At 39.1% G+C, this 14612-nt stretch overlaps 2 protein-coding genes and 1 non-coding gene across 5 annotated transcripts in view; all 3 read right to left on the bottom strand.

Annotated features, from left to right (window-relative positions):
* LOC103155398 (T-cell immunoglobulin and mucin domain-containing protein 4-like) overlaps positions 1-7842 on the bottom strand; it is a 13665-nt gene extending 5823 nt beyond the window's left edge. For both annotated transcript variants that reach the window (XM_016663536.1, XM_016663537.1), the window contains exons 1-3: positions 6834-7842; positions 6147-6488; positions 5504-5572 (exon numbers count right to left, since the gene is read on the bottom strand). In XM_016663536.1, the coding sequence (XP_016519022.1) occupies positions 5504-5572; positions 6147-6488; positions 6834-6867 (445 nt within the window). In that variant the 5' untranslated portion in view covers positions 6868-7842. The remainder of the gene's footprint in view (positions 1-5503; positions 5573-6146; positions 6489-6833) is intronic.
* On the bottom strand, positions 1562-1633 carry trnad-guc (transfer RNA aspartic acid (anticodon GUC)). The gene has a single exon. It is a non-coding gene; the product is annotated as a tRNA-Asp (tRNA).
* Positions 7843-9554: 1712 nt separating the features above from the next.
* The window catches only part of LOC103155396 (mitochondrial Rho GTPase 1-A-like), a 13472-nt gene continuing 8414 nt past the window's right edge, over positions 9555-14612 (bottom strand). For both annotated transcript variants that reach the window (XM_016663535.1, XM_016663534.1), the window contains 5 exons: positions 13515-13645; positions 12278-12361; positions 12035-12157; positions 11755-11957; positions 9555-9776 (listed from right to left, as the gene is read on the bottom strand). In XM_016663535.1, coding sequence (XP_016519021.1) covers positions 9665-9776; positions 11755-11957; positions 12035-12157; positions 12278-12361; positions 13515-13645 — 653 coding nt within the window. In that variant the 3' untranslated portion in view covers positions 9555-9664. The remainder of the gene's footprint in view (positions 9777-11754; positions 11958-12034; positions 12158-12277; positions 12362-13514; positions 13646-14612) is intronic.

Here is a 14612-nt window from a genome sequence, read left to right as displayed (position 1 = left end):
AGACAGAAACCAGTTTATTGTAATTTAGTGGTTTAATGTGATTTAATGGTCATCATTGACCTCAAAGACTCATAAAGTCTGAAACTAAAGACTGAAGCTACAACATGTCAGAGATCAGCAGAGCTTCGTCTCTGCGGCTGATTTGACCTGAGAAAGTTTCTAACAAGAACCAGAACCTTCAGAGACCAGATGGACGTTCTTCATTTCAAAGAACAAAAACCCTGAAAATCCTGCATGTAGAAACACACAGAGCTGCAGCAACACAAACCAGATCAGAACAGGATGATTACCCGTGAGCAGCGCGATCAGCAGCACGACCTTCATGATGAACAAGCAGCAAGTTTTGACTACCAGCTGCTGAGACTCTGCTGTCACCACAGCTGCTCACTTGCTTCACACGGGGCGTGACAAGAACTAAACCTCAGAGTGGTCTGAGGGGAAGTAGAGAGGGCTGAGGGACGGAGAGCTTCCAGGAACTGGAGACACCAAACCAGACCTGCTGCTTCCTCTCATCTTTTAATAAACAGCTAAACGACATAAACAGCTTTAATCTGTCTCAATATGTGCCTGCAGCTAATAATTCTAATATAAGCTCTAAATTATTCATGCAATATTTTCTAAGTTTAGTGGCTTCAGTTGTTCTTTTTGTTCATGAGAATCAAGCTGTTGCTGATATGTCACAATAAGTTTAGTTCCACATTTACTGAATCAACAGGATGTGCAACAATATAGCACCTTCATTTTATAAATGGTAAAAAAATAACAGCTTCACTCATTGAGTCAGATTAAATTAACAGCACATCACAGCTTAGACCTACTGCTTCATGACATGCCAGAGAGCCACCAGGTCTCGACTTTTGGACTCGGTCAGTACTCTCTGTTCTGATTCTGCATCTCAGCCTCAAACTGTGAGTTTTACATAATTTTTCTCTTCAGAAGTGAGAGCAGAAACCAGCTCTGCAGAAAACACCTGCTATGAATACAGACAGACCACAGAGGTCTCAGTTTCTGCTGTGGTTACAACATGACCACAGCATTATTAGACAAACCAGGCTGACAACAAGTTGGTGAAATATAAATGAATATTTAAAAATAGATTATAAGGCTCACGTTCACTTTGATAACATCTCCAGGTCTTGGCTGTCTCACCAAATTAATACATATAATCAATAAGAGTTTATATTATAAACACCGTCTATTTGCCCTAGTGTCCACTGGGGGGCGATACTCATACAAAGTAAAAGGACCAACATACAACATCATAGCTGCCCTTGATACAATAATAAACTAATTCCTGTTGACAGGACAATCTAATCCTCATGAGTTCCTGTTAATGATCAAATCTACCTCACCGCACTAAATAAATTCACTGTATTCGTTGTTTGATCTCCATTTAATTAATTGCTTGTAATAGAGAAATAACAGACTATTTCCAAGAGTAAATGGGGATATATATACTTCCCTCAGTAGATACTGTGCAATAACAGCTCTATATGTTTTTTTACCTTTAAACTCGGCGCTATGCCTCCAAACTGTTCGCATTAAAAATAAAAAGTTGTGCCTCCCCGTCGGGGAATCGAACCCCGGTCTCCCGCGTGACAGGCGGGGATACTCACCACTATACTAACGAGGAATGCCACAAAAACACACTGTTTCAGTACCGATTTTATGCACTCTGGCGATATAGAAGGTTGAAGCACTTTAGTTCCGGTCCACCGTTATGGGCATTGCCCGCCCAGTCAGCTGTGATCCCCCACCTCCGGTCTGGAAGCTGTTTCTCGTTTTTATCTTAAAGTGGCCAACTCTCTGTTATACCTATATCGATTTGATACAGTAGGGGCTTCCGCACTTCCAATATCTGTGCCTTCTGTCATTTTTTTCAGCAGTTAAAACTGTTTAATCCGTGGTTAACACGTCATGGACTGGTTCTCCGAGTCGCCTTTAAACGCAACATGAGCGCTAAGACGCTCGCGCTGGGTTTACACCTGTGCGACAGAAAGAGACATGCTGCTGCTGTGCTGAGCTACTCAGGTGTGTATTTTAATCATGGCAGCAAACCAGCAAAACGCTAAGAACTTTGCACAGTTTTCCCCCAAACTAACCGACTGAGTTGAGTAAAGCTGTTGGATGCAGGTAATGTTAGCTAAAAGATGACTAGCTAATACCAATACAGCATCTTAAGCAGTGACATGCGGTGAGGTTCATAGCTGGTGAGGCACCGACTTAATTATAATCGGATTTGCAAATCTAGACCCCTGCATGCTATTGTTTACTTAAGGAAATTTCGCGCATGCGTACAATGCTGGAGGGCAAAAAGACTATTCTTTAACATGTGATGCTTAGTTGCGCCGCTGCCGCAAAATAATTCCGTTATCTCAATCAAACTTAGACATGTAGATATTACTAATTTCGTGCTGTGCTTAACAGCAAAGGGAGAAACCGTTAAAGTACAACTCAAAACCATGTCTTTCTCGCTCTCTGTATCAGCGCAGCTACTGTATGGCTAGTTTTACTGACTCTTACTCTGCAGTTGTGGAGTCACAATGTCTGGGTTCATGAGCGCCCCCAGCGATGAGGCACGAGAACTGCCTGCCTCACCTCGAATCTGTTATCTGCCGTTTCTGATCGCTCCTCAGCACACGAAACACGTTACACACACAATTGGTGACAATAAAAACACAGTACATTAAATACATAAGCTAAATTATGGAAAATCAGTTCATACATTAAATGTTTTTAACCATTTTATTGGCGACGTACAGACAGGAGGAGCATGCTCTCATGGAATGGCAACCGGTGCAGCGAGTGAGAGGTTGCGCAATCCCAGGTGAGGCTCTGCTCACTGCTGCCTCACCGGCTTCGCTTCCAACCATTTGAGTGGGAAAATGCGAAAATTCAGCGATTTTGAAGAAAAAAATAATCAGATTTGGTTAAATTAAATGAAAAATAGGTACTTTATAGTACAAACCACAGGGTGAAAATATCTTTATAAATGATTTTATTATTATATATTATTTTTCCATGATTCCTCCCCTGACCGCACATCACTGATCTTAAGCTTGTTAACAAGTAGCCTGTAGACTACTGATGTTGTTGTCTATGTTCAAAAGTAGGTAGTGCCTTTACATTCACTTAAGTAACTTCTTTGGAAAAGGGTACTTATAAGAGTAGTTTTACTGCACTGTACCTTTTTCTTTTACTTTGAGTAATATTATTATTGCTACGTAGATTCATCCCCCCTCACCCCCTCCAAAAAAGTAAAAATAAACCGATGCCCTCGTCTGGAGCCGGGGCTGACTTAGTTGTTTGCAATGTTTTTTAATATTATCCAACACGCTAACACAGAGGTTCACTACTAAATCGTTAGTGCACACAAAATGCGAAAACAATACTGAAAGTGTTTTAAACGGCATTGGTTTTACTTTTAGGTCCGACTGTTTCTCATCTAAAACAAAGCTTTTTTGCTCATCGTGATGTACTAAAATATGCAAAAATCATTTGATTATTTCTATAGTAAATAATTTTTTTCCTAAAACAAAGTGTAGTCACAAAAACCTGTTTCCTAGCTAACCAAGCGGCGCGGAGAAGAAATGTAACTGCGTCACTCAGTTAGCGATGTTTTAAGGGCTGAAAAAACACCGTGAAACTACACAGCCACTTAAAAGAACAAGGTTTAATTGATGCGATTAAACCTAAAACAAGAAAAATATAAAGTAAGCTTACTTTCTCAATATGAACGCCAACATTTTTCCAAACCCTTCTTTAACATGGCCGCTCCAACCTCCTGAAGATGGCGGCGGTCCGCACCGGGGATTGAAAACTAATTTTCAGATATTTAAAACCCGCTTCAACTTGTTGTTATTCTGGGTGACTATTTCCATCTGATGACCAGAGATGGCGTTAAAACCGGTTCTTCAGACTGAAACAAATTCAAAATGTTCAGGACGTTGACAAAAAATTCCAGGACATTGCTTTTTGTACGCCACAAAATGAAAAAAATAAAATAAAATAAAAAAATGAAAACGGTTAATTACTCAACTAAAACAACTTCTTGGTATTAAACTAATAACAAACTACCATTTAAGTTATTAAATGCAGTCACAATGATACACATTCTCTAAATTAAATTTATCAACGTACACTGCACTATAGTTATGAATTTGAAAAAACAATGAGAGTTTTGTCATATTAAAAAAGTACTTTTTATATGATCAACCTAATAGAAGCAGCTCAGATGTTTAAGATGTTTAAAAAGCTTACTGTTTAAAAAATGTCTCCTGGACATAAATTATTGGGCATTTTAATATTATGAGTCCATGCAGGCCTCATAGGAGGAATTCCCGGTTCACTTCGCATACTGCTAAGCCTGGCAGGGGACAATATTTACAGGTTGTCTGGTGTTTTTTCTTCCCCATTTCTTAAAATTCTTAGCTCTGGGGATTTTTAAGGATCCAATTTTACTACAGTTTATAAGTCTATCCAAGTGTGATTTTGTGATGGATCGATAAGGAGCTAGCAGTAATTAGCATTAGCTAAATGATCAAATTAATATTCAGTGACACAGTAAGATAAGTCAGAATTTCTTTGATATTTAACAGCTACTGTTGTACCTGAAATACAAATCTCACTGCAAATTTAGTTTTACTGAATTCTACATATCTTAGGTGTTAATAAATAAATAATAAATAAATAAATTATACTGGAACAGCTTAAATAGTTAAGCTATGCTACTAGCTGTGCTTCACACAGGAAGGCTTGGCAGCAGCTAAACCTCACAGAGGAAAGAGAGCCGAGGGACGGAGATAGGAGCTTCTTGGACCTGAAGAAACCAAACGAGACCTGATGCTTCCTCACAACTTTTAATAAAACATCCAGAACAGAAACAGCTTTTTTCTCAAACAAATGTCATTTTTCAGTACCATGAGGAAATTAAAACAGAATAATTGTGTTTTATTTAAACATCTTGTCTCAAAATACCAACAATTTTTAACAAGTTAGCAATTTGTAGCTTAGCTTGTAGTAACATGCCATCATAAACGAAGACNAGGTGACTCAGCAGTGGTAGAGCTGCTGAGTCAGCTCTACCACAGGATGCACAGAAATCCTGTTATAAAACCTCCTCAAGGTCCACAAAGTATCTATGTAATGATAAAATGGGTTCAGATGGAGAAAAAGAAAGAGATTTGTTAAATCATTATTTGGTAAATCATTAGGTTTAATCAGTCATAATTTTGCTGTCATGTCTGAACTGAATGACAAAGTATTAATGTTCAAATAAACAAAGAAGTTTTCTTAAAGTCAAACAGCATCAGAAGCTTGATGACAGAGACGAGGGAGAGAGTTTTGCAGACAGAACAACCATGACAGGTTCTGATGTTTCTTTCTCAGAATCAACTTCCTGTTTTTCTAACAGGAAGTTTCACACTTTAATCAGACTGACTCATCTGGACCCTGCAGACTCAAGCTTCTTGCTGCAGATCTGATGGACCAGCTGAGTTTCTACCTGCAGTCTGAGCAGCAGCTGGTCTCTCTGAGGATGTCTGAGGTTCTGATGGGGCCCAGGCGGTCGGAGCTGGACACAAACACAACAACATCAGGGATCAGGTTCAATCAAAACAAACTTCTTTCCAGATTATGTTCTACTGAACATCTGAAAAATACCAAAGTTAGAAACTAAATTTTAGTGATTGAGTTGAAAAAGACACATTTTCTACCTAAATGAGTGAAAAAGCTTCACTTCAGACTAACAGAGTGTCTAAGCCCAACACTTTAATTAATGTTTAGATTTGAGTTATTTTTATATTAAAATATTAATGGGGTTAGTGAAAAACAAGAAAAGTGTTTGTGTCATAAATTACAGCCAGTAATAATTTTAACAGGGAGAATTTTAGCTGCTAGTCTCTGAAATTAGATGTTTGTTGATAATAAACTGAACTGTTTCCTCTGACAGCTCACCGTCTGCTTCAGTCCGGAACCAATTCTATCCATCAAAGCTGACAACATTTTAGGAAATAAAGCAGTTCATTAATTAGAAGATTTTTATCAAAATCCTTTAAACGTTTGAATTGTAATTTGATGGTTTTGTCCAGTTTTTGATAATTGGCTTCAGAAAATAATCATTTAAATGAAAATCTGTGAATTCTCACCTCTTTCAACTGTCAAGTCAACATGATGCTTTTCATCACTGAACCATCCAGGTATCTCTGCCCTGCATCCGTATCGTCCAGCATCTTCCTCTGTGAGGATGAGGATGGTCAGAGAAACGTCTCCTTCATCCAGTCGTCCCAGTAGCTGATACCTGCTGGAAGCTCTGGTCTCAACTTTATGTCCGTCTGTAGAGAGGAGCTGATTGTTGCACTTGCTTTTCGGTATCTCTCCTCGACCCCAGCAAACATGCACTGCTCCATTAGTCTTTATATCATAATTACAGGGCAGAGTCACATTCTGACCCGTCTGACCAACAACTCTCCTGCCGTCACATCCTGACACTGAAAACAGAAGATTAACAATCAGTGAAACGTCTCCATCTCTGGCTCACTTCACAGACAGAAACCAGTTTATTGTAATTTAGTGGTTTAATGTGATTTAATGGTCATCATTGACCTCAAAGACTCATAAAGTCTGAAACTAAAGACTGAAGCTACAACATGTCAGAGATCAGCAGAGCTTCGTCTCTGCGGCTGATTTGACCTGAGAAAGTTTCTAACAAGAACCAGAACCTTCAGAGACCAGATGGACGTTCTTCATTTCAAAGAACAAAAACCCTGAAAATCCTGCATGTAGAAACACACAGAACTGCAGCAACACAAACCAGATCAGAACAGGATGATTACCTGTGAGCAGCGCGATCAGCAGCACGACCTTCATGACGAACAAGCAGCAAGTTTTGACTACCAGCTGCTGAGACTCTGCTGTCACCACAGCTGCTCACTGCTTCACACAGGGCGTGACAAGAACTAAACCTCAGAGTGGTCTGAGGGGAAGTAGAGAGGGCTGAGGGACGGAGAGCTTCCAGGAACTGGAGACACCAAACCAGACCTGCTGCTTCCTCTCATCTTTTAATAAACAGCTAAACGACATAAACAGCCTGTAATAAATCCCCGCCTAAACGGAAGATTGCACAAGATTAAACAGCCTGTCCTAATTAATACCAGAAAAAAAATCTATTTGAATGAAAAGGTAAAACAATCAAACACATCAGCAGGTGGGAGGGGCACGCTATATTTAATACACAAAAATCACCTGTTCTAACCAAAATTTAAAAAGTAATCAGTCATTCTTGCAGTCCTTCATATTAAATAACCTAAACCAAAACTGAAGCATCCCTCCGATACTCTAAATCAATTTCATCTATTTCACAAAGAGAATTAAAAACATTATCCAATGAAAAGTCCACAGTTATGCACTAGAAATGATCAGATCCACAGAAATAACAAAACATTGGGACCCAAAGGATTCACCAGTCTGCGTCTCTTAAACCACTAAATAAATAAATAAATAAGGAACCATCTCACCGGGTTTCTAATCCAATGGTTTTCCTTCTCCAGGCCTGGAGCGCCTCTGCCAAACTCACTCCAGGAATCAGGACCGATCCGTTTGGCCAGCTGTTGATGTGATGGTGGAGGAGTCTTCTTGATCCCTCCAGTTCAAGCTTCACCAAATCTCTGAATCCAGACCAACTCTGGAGCTCCGGTCCGTTCCGCCGCGTCTCTCCACGCCGCTTCACCTGCTGCCAAACCACTGTGTTGTTTTTTATAAGTTCAGTAAAGCTGTAACCCAGGTAATTTACTCCATGGACATTTTGAAGACAAAATATGCATAAAAGACATTCTAGCATCTATAATACATACTATAATACATACACATTTTATGTGTATTTTATTTATTCATGTTTTACTCTCCATGGTTAACCATTTATTTGACAGAATATTTTATTCTATTGTGCTGTCACAAGCTCAAATGTTGTAGAATGTGAACATTTATACAGAATAATTGTTTTTAAACACCTCAATTTTGGGACAAGTTAGTAATCAGTAGCTTATTAGCTTATAATAACATGCCATCATAAACGAAGTAAGGTGTTAAATAGTTCAACAATTTATACAACAGCTAAACAAAATGTGAATTTTATTACTATTAGTCTAGTTAAAATAAAGTAGCCAATGAATTTATATGCTTTGCTATCAAAATAATCTTCTACAACAGGATGTGGAGGGCAATTAATTTTTTCATCGGCTGCATAAAAAATCTGAAATGTGTTGGAGGGCCGAACCAGCAATGAGTCAAATTTAATCTTGACTCATTATATGTTTTATAATGAAATATTTAAAACAGTTTCTTTTGGTAATAAGAAATCAGAATATTCTGTAAATATTTATAAAAGTGAACAAATTGTGGTTTAGATTGAAGCGAAAAATTAAAACAGTCATCACATTTAAATTTTAAATTTGTTAATCTCTTCACAACTGAAATGGTTTGTTATGTTGAACAGCTGACCAACAGATCCGTTGTCACGCCAACCAGTTTGTCCCATTTCAGCTCCAAGCTTTCCAGATGTAACCGGATCCTTTCTGGTTTTATTGAATGATCAGGGCCGTGACACAGGATTTCTTTAAAATGGTTTCTCGATTTATTTCTGACGAGAACAACAAATAGAAACAAAACATGTTATGTGCTGCCCACTCCAAGGCCTCCACAAAACAAAACTACATAACAAAACTAAGGTTAATTCCTGCTATTTTACAATCACTTAAATATTTACATTACATAATGGATTCATTTATTTATTCATATTCATATGTTGCACCAGTGATGATAAAAATTAACTTAATAGATCTATAAATAAACTTTATGTATTTAGATGAAAAATAAACAGCACACTCCTCTCCCTCAGGACGACATGACAAAAGGATCTAAGGGGCGCAAACGATTTAAAGACAATACCACAGAAGAAGATATAGAAAGGAGGGGTTTATAATCTTAAAGTAACACGGTTAAAACCATGGCAGCTTTGAAACGTGTTTCAGTCAGGTAAGGAACAACGTGTATTACATTTTGTGTAATTATAACAAAAGAAAAATACAACCTGGCAACACAGACATGCATTTCCCTGTTAAGAGCTCACTCCCTGTTGTCTCTTTCATTGACCGCATGCCTGCCAGCTCCTCTGTGATCCTGAAGTCTGCATTAATCCTGAAGTCTGCATTAATCCTGAAGTCTGCATTAATCCTGAAGTCTGCATTAATCCTGAAGTCTGCATTGTCCCGTCTGTCTCAGCTCTCATCCACAGTCAGGGAAAAGGACTCGGTCATCTCAGTTGTAGATGACTGAGTCCATCAGTACTTCAGTACACTGATGTACTCAGTGCTTCTCGATAAAGTGCGGTGGGAGAGGGAGATCTTCTCAAAAACGTCTTTTTTTCAGAACATATTAGTGCAGACGAGTAATTTATTTAGAAATAGTGTCTCTTTGCAAATTACATACAGAAAAACCACAATCGTATAAAAGTTTATTTCTCACTCGTGCTGCTTGGACAGAAAAGGGGAGAGGTGGGATTGGTTTGTTCAGGCAGTCTTTTTTTATTTTAGTCTCTTTGTTCCTTTTAGTAGAAAGGAACAAAAAGGTCCCAAGTGGAAAGTAGCTGCCGTCTCGAGCCGCGCCATCACTAGTGTTTTAGCACTCTGTACACGGCGAAGCCCAACGCTGCGAACACGCCGGCACAGAAGCCGGCCCTGAGCCAGAAGGTGGAGTTGTTCAGGTCCGCCTGGGCCATGTGCCTGAGAGAGGACAGAGGCAGAGGAGGTGAGGGCGGGGCAACACCCAAACAGGAAGCAGCGTGAAGCAGGACCAGCACTGCGGTGATGGACTGTCTCTGAGTTGCCAAATGACAAAGCAAAGCTGAAGGGTTTCCACAGAGGGAAACTTCCTGAATCTGAACCACGGAGGATAAAAATGAGCCTGAAACAGGAACCCGGGCTTTGTTCTGACATTTGGTTTAAAGATCCAGGGTCAAACAACGAGAAGAAGCAGGGAGAGAAACAGGTGGGTGTCAGAAAAGCAGCAAATCTAACAACAAAACTTTATTATCCAATTTCTACGGCAGCCCTGGAGGAATCAGAGGGGGGAAATGAGACAATAAAATAAAAAACAATATACAGTTTTTTTTTTTTTTTACAATTTGCCCTTCCTTATTCCCTGGTCTGGACAGCTACCAAACCTTGTTTTAAACACACAGGGAGCTACAAGCTTTGCTTATGTAAAGTTAGTTACCAGAGAAAACTGGCAAAGATCAGGTTGGTGAAAGAGAAAGCAGTAAAAATCTCATTAATCTAATTCAGATGGCATGTTCTCAATATCTTTATCTATCAAAACCAGAATAAAAAAAATTAATTAATGCACTATAACTACATCTCACAGGTATAACTATAAACAATAACTAATGACTAGTAAAGTGTGTTACATTACTAAATAAGCAGGTTTGGAGAGGCTTTCGAAGAACATTATTTGAAAAAGAAAAATCCTTGAAACTTGAGCATTTCTCAACTCTATTACTACAAAATCACATCTTATAATCTCCTGTTTCCTCCAGCGCTGTTTAACATTTGCTAATCAAATAAAGGCAATAAGGAGATGCGAACTAAACAGAAAGCAAAAAAAGGAGCAAAAAGCCAGTTAAAAGTGTAAGAAAAAGAAAACCAAATGAAACACTATGTTGTTCTTGTAAGAATAAAAAGAGAAACCAGACTAAAAGCCTTTAACAGTTGTGATATAATAATTTTGATGTAAGATTCAAGACTTAAAACAGGCAAGTTAAATGTGTTAAGTAAAATTTTAGCCAAAAGATTACAACTAAATTAAAACAAATTTGTGGAAGTGAGAATGAGTTTTTTTATTTATTTTTTTTTTACACACATTTATCCTTCGTTACCATTGAAAGAAAAGATGAAGATAAATCCTCCTCCTCACAGCAGCTTCATCCTGACCATGTTGCTTAGTGTGTTGAGGCGAGCCCATGTCCAGTCAGACATTTATCACTTTGATCACATCAAATTCATATATTTGGCAAAAATTCAAATAATGTGAAAACAATTCTCTACAAAAACCTGCTGGCTGTAAACCAAAAACTTAAGATGCTCGATTAAATCCTGCTTATTGAGATGTGAAGCATGAGGACAGTCAACCTGCAGAGGATCAACAGAACAAACACAAGCTGGTTTCCCTGATAATCTAAAGTTTAAAGCAGATTTTACCCCCAACATCACCAAGCCTCAGTTTACCCAGAAGCCCGTCTGCCATGACTTTTATTTAAACTGATAAATTGCTACTCGCTACTGTGTGATTTCAGTATTTAAAGAACGGGGCTCTAAGAACTGCTGCAATGAGATTAAACAAGCACATCCCTTTAAGTGCTTCATAATCCAATCTGAATTCTAATCTGATCAAAGAGCTTTGAGTTCGTAAGATACCGACCAGGATTAGAGAGACTTAAATGACTGAACGAAACCATTCAGCTCTGGTTCATTAGAGACAAAGAGTTAGAGAGACTTTCCTGGGAGATACGGTGGAAACGTGGAAAAGTGGAAACTTGATTTCAGAGACTGAGACCAAACTTGAACATCTTCAGCTGAATCACATCATGTAGAAATTACGTAATAAAATCAACGGTGTTTAACCTCTTATGGTCAGATAATCTTCCAGAAAAAAGCAAGACAGGTTAGATGAGGAGAAAAGGTTTGGTGGTGTCTTGATACTCACGGGTACATGGCCATGTGGGTGAGTCTGGTGTAGAGGTCCATACTGGGAGCCTCGGTCGTGTTGCAGGTGAACGGCTGCGGCGGGTGGAGCTTGTGCTTGCGGCAGAAGTCGAGGGGCGACTGGCTGTACTGCTGCTCAACCTCGGCCAGGTCGGACTTGGCAGTGACCACGAGGCAGGGCGTCCTGCTGTCTATGAAGTATTCCTACAGGAAGAAATAATCACATGTTTTGCTCTAATACTGATACAGAAAGTTATCAACCTAACCGTCTGGAGCCGCACCTCGTAGACTTTAGCACAGTACTCGAAAGAACGAGGGTCATTGCCGTCGTACACCAGGCAGACCACGTCGCAGGTCAGGTCGGGCTCGGACAGGATGTCGAAATCTGGCGTCACCTCGTGGAGCTGGACGAGAGCGGACAAGAGACGGAGGGATTAGCCGTCAGCCCCGAACGGAAGCCGCAATACAAGGCGATTATTTAGCAGTAAACCGGAGAGTTTCTGCTCAGAATAAAAGGTTCTTACCAGCAGGTACTTCTCCTGTTCGTCAACATAGGTCGTACTGATGACATAGTTGGACTTGTGGTCTTCTCTGCTCCGGATCCGTCTCTGTGGTGGACAATGAAGTCAATAATATCCAATTAAGGAACATTTTTGCTTTGAGCTAAAATAAGTTAATTTTGAACTATTTATTGACAGAAGTAGACAGAAACACGGATAGCCAGGTTGGGTGGAAGTTTTTTTTTTTCTTTTTCTTTCAGCCATTTTGTAAAAACCAACAAATCTTTGTCTCACTTGAATGGCATGTTCTCTTGTCTTTGCCATTTTGAAGAATGGAATAACAATAAGCATGTTGGGTGATGTGTTACAAGTAGAGTGCAATAAATTATTTCCACACAGTTTTCAACAAGTGTTACATTTAGATTTCATAACAAGTGAAAGTTTTCCATAAAATATCAAAGCAGAAAATAATTCTGGATCTTTAAATTTCACGTTGTAGATGCTGACCAGCATTTTAACACTGGCTGATCCATTTCATGAGCAAACAACTACTATTCCCTTTAATTGTTTTTGGGGCTCCGGCTGCTTTTTTTTTTATTTCAAATAATATACTTTTCCAGTCTGGAGTCTTTAGACAATTCTGAACATTTGAGCACAAAGTATTCACTTTCAACTGCTTGATTAATATTTGGGTTTTATTATCTAAAGGTTCCACAAATCATGGAACAAAACGCAACAAAATTCTGAAATTGGCTTTATTTTTTTCAGAGTGAGGTACAGGGCTGTTTAACGGCTTATTTGACGTCTGTTTTAAAATAAATGAGCCTTGTTATAAATCTGCAAGTATTAGACTTGCAAATACAGACAAGCTAATCAGACACTAAATGTACAATCTTCAAAATTTCTCAATCGTTTTTAAATAATGTAGTGAAAACACATTGTTTTGGTTTTTGAATGAGTGTATTGCAGTTCGTAAGTCAAAATACTAATGAATGAAATTAAATTTGACGTGAAAATCAAATTATGTAGCAAATCATAGACAACTTGTATATAAAAACAAAATCTACTAAGAAAGTTATTAGTTTCTTCTATAAACCAAACATTTCCTCACTCAGTTTTCTTTTCTCAATCATTTACATTTATTGTAATTTGCAACATTCTACAAATATACATATTTATTATCAGTAAGTAATGTGATACATCTGAAATAAATAATATGAGATGCATTTTCTAAAGCGTCTTTGTAGCTGCTCTGACTGACCTGCAGGTTTCTGCCGAGGAAAGCTTGCAGGAAGCCACTTTTCCCGCTGCCACGCGCCCCCAACACGTTGCACCGGAAGACGCTTCGCTGCGTTCGCTTAGTCTGCAGATCGATGTGCTTTTTACGCGTCACTGAGGAAGAAATTGATACACAAAATAAAAACAACAAATAAATAAATATAATAATTATTCCGTTGCATGTTTAACAACTTTTAGGCACTTTTACAGAAACAAAACCATTTAGATTAAATTGATAACATCCATTGTTTTGTTAAAATCCCTGTTTACTTGTTGTTCAACTGCAGCTTACCTAAAAAAACATTTAACATTAAACACAATCTGATCCATTACCAGTAACAGCAGCAGCTTGGGAGTCCTGTTCATAGATGATGGAGTAGCCGAGGTAACCTAAATACTCCAAACTCCTCTGGACGTCCAGATATGTTGTTAACCTGCCNTGCTGACATTCACAAAAATACCTTCTGTCTCCTGTCCTGAGTGATGCTGCAATCAGAAACTGGCCAGATCCTGGAGTCCATGTATGCAGGGCTGTCTTGTTGATACATTTCTGCAGGACAACCAAAAGCCACACATCAGTAGGTCCACAGATGAGAGCAGACAATGTTTTGATTGTTGCTCTGCATTCATGAGCCCTAATCCTGGACCTCAGGGAAACCTGCTGTGGGATTCTTGGAAAGTTGAAGCAACTTCTGGAAACTTCACCTGCACTTGAGTTTCTAGGAAGAAGTACAACAGTGAAATGAGCATCAAGCTAGAACCGTTTCAGAGCATCATCCACTGCACAGCATCTTCTGCACATTTCTGTCAGCGGCTTTCTGTGTTGTTGACCAGTCAGACCTGCAGACGGTGCAGCAGGCCTACGTCTTCTGTGGGATCGAGCCACCGAACCCGACGAAGCAGCACATCAGAGAGCATTGCCACAAGAAGGTCCTGAATCCTGGAGAGTTGGTGGAGAGTTCTCTGCAGAGGTTTTTCTCAGAATGTGATCCTGATGGCGTGTCGCTCTTCAAACACTCCATGCTCAAAGTGTGGAGAATCCAATGGGTTCACATCCTCCATGGCTGCTTGAGTGACCCAG

The sequence above is a fragment of the Poecilia formosa genome, unplaced genomic scaffold (assembly GCF_000485575.1).
Source record: "Poecilia formosa unplaced genomic scaffold, Poecilia_formosa-5.1.2 Scaffold427, whole genome shotgun sequence".
Lineage (NCBI taxonomy): Eukaryota > Metazoa > Chordata > Actinopteri > Cyprinodontiformes > Poeciliidae > Poecilia > Poecilia formosa.
The sequence above is the reverse complement of the archived record's forward strand: the minus strand, read 5'-3'. Positions and strand labels throughout refer to the sequence as shown.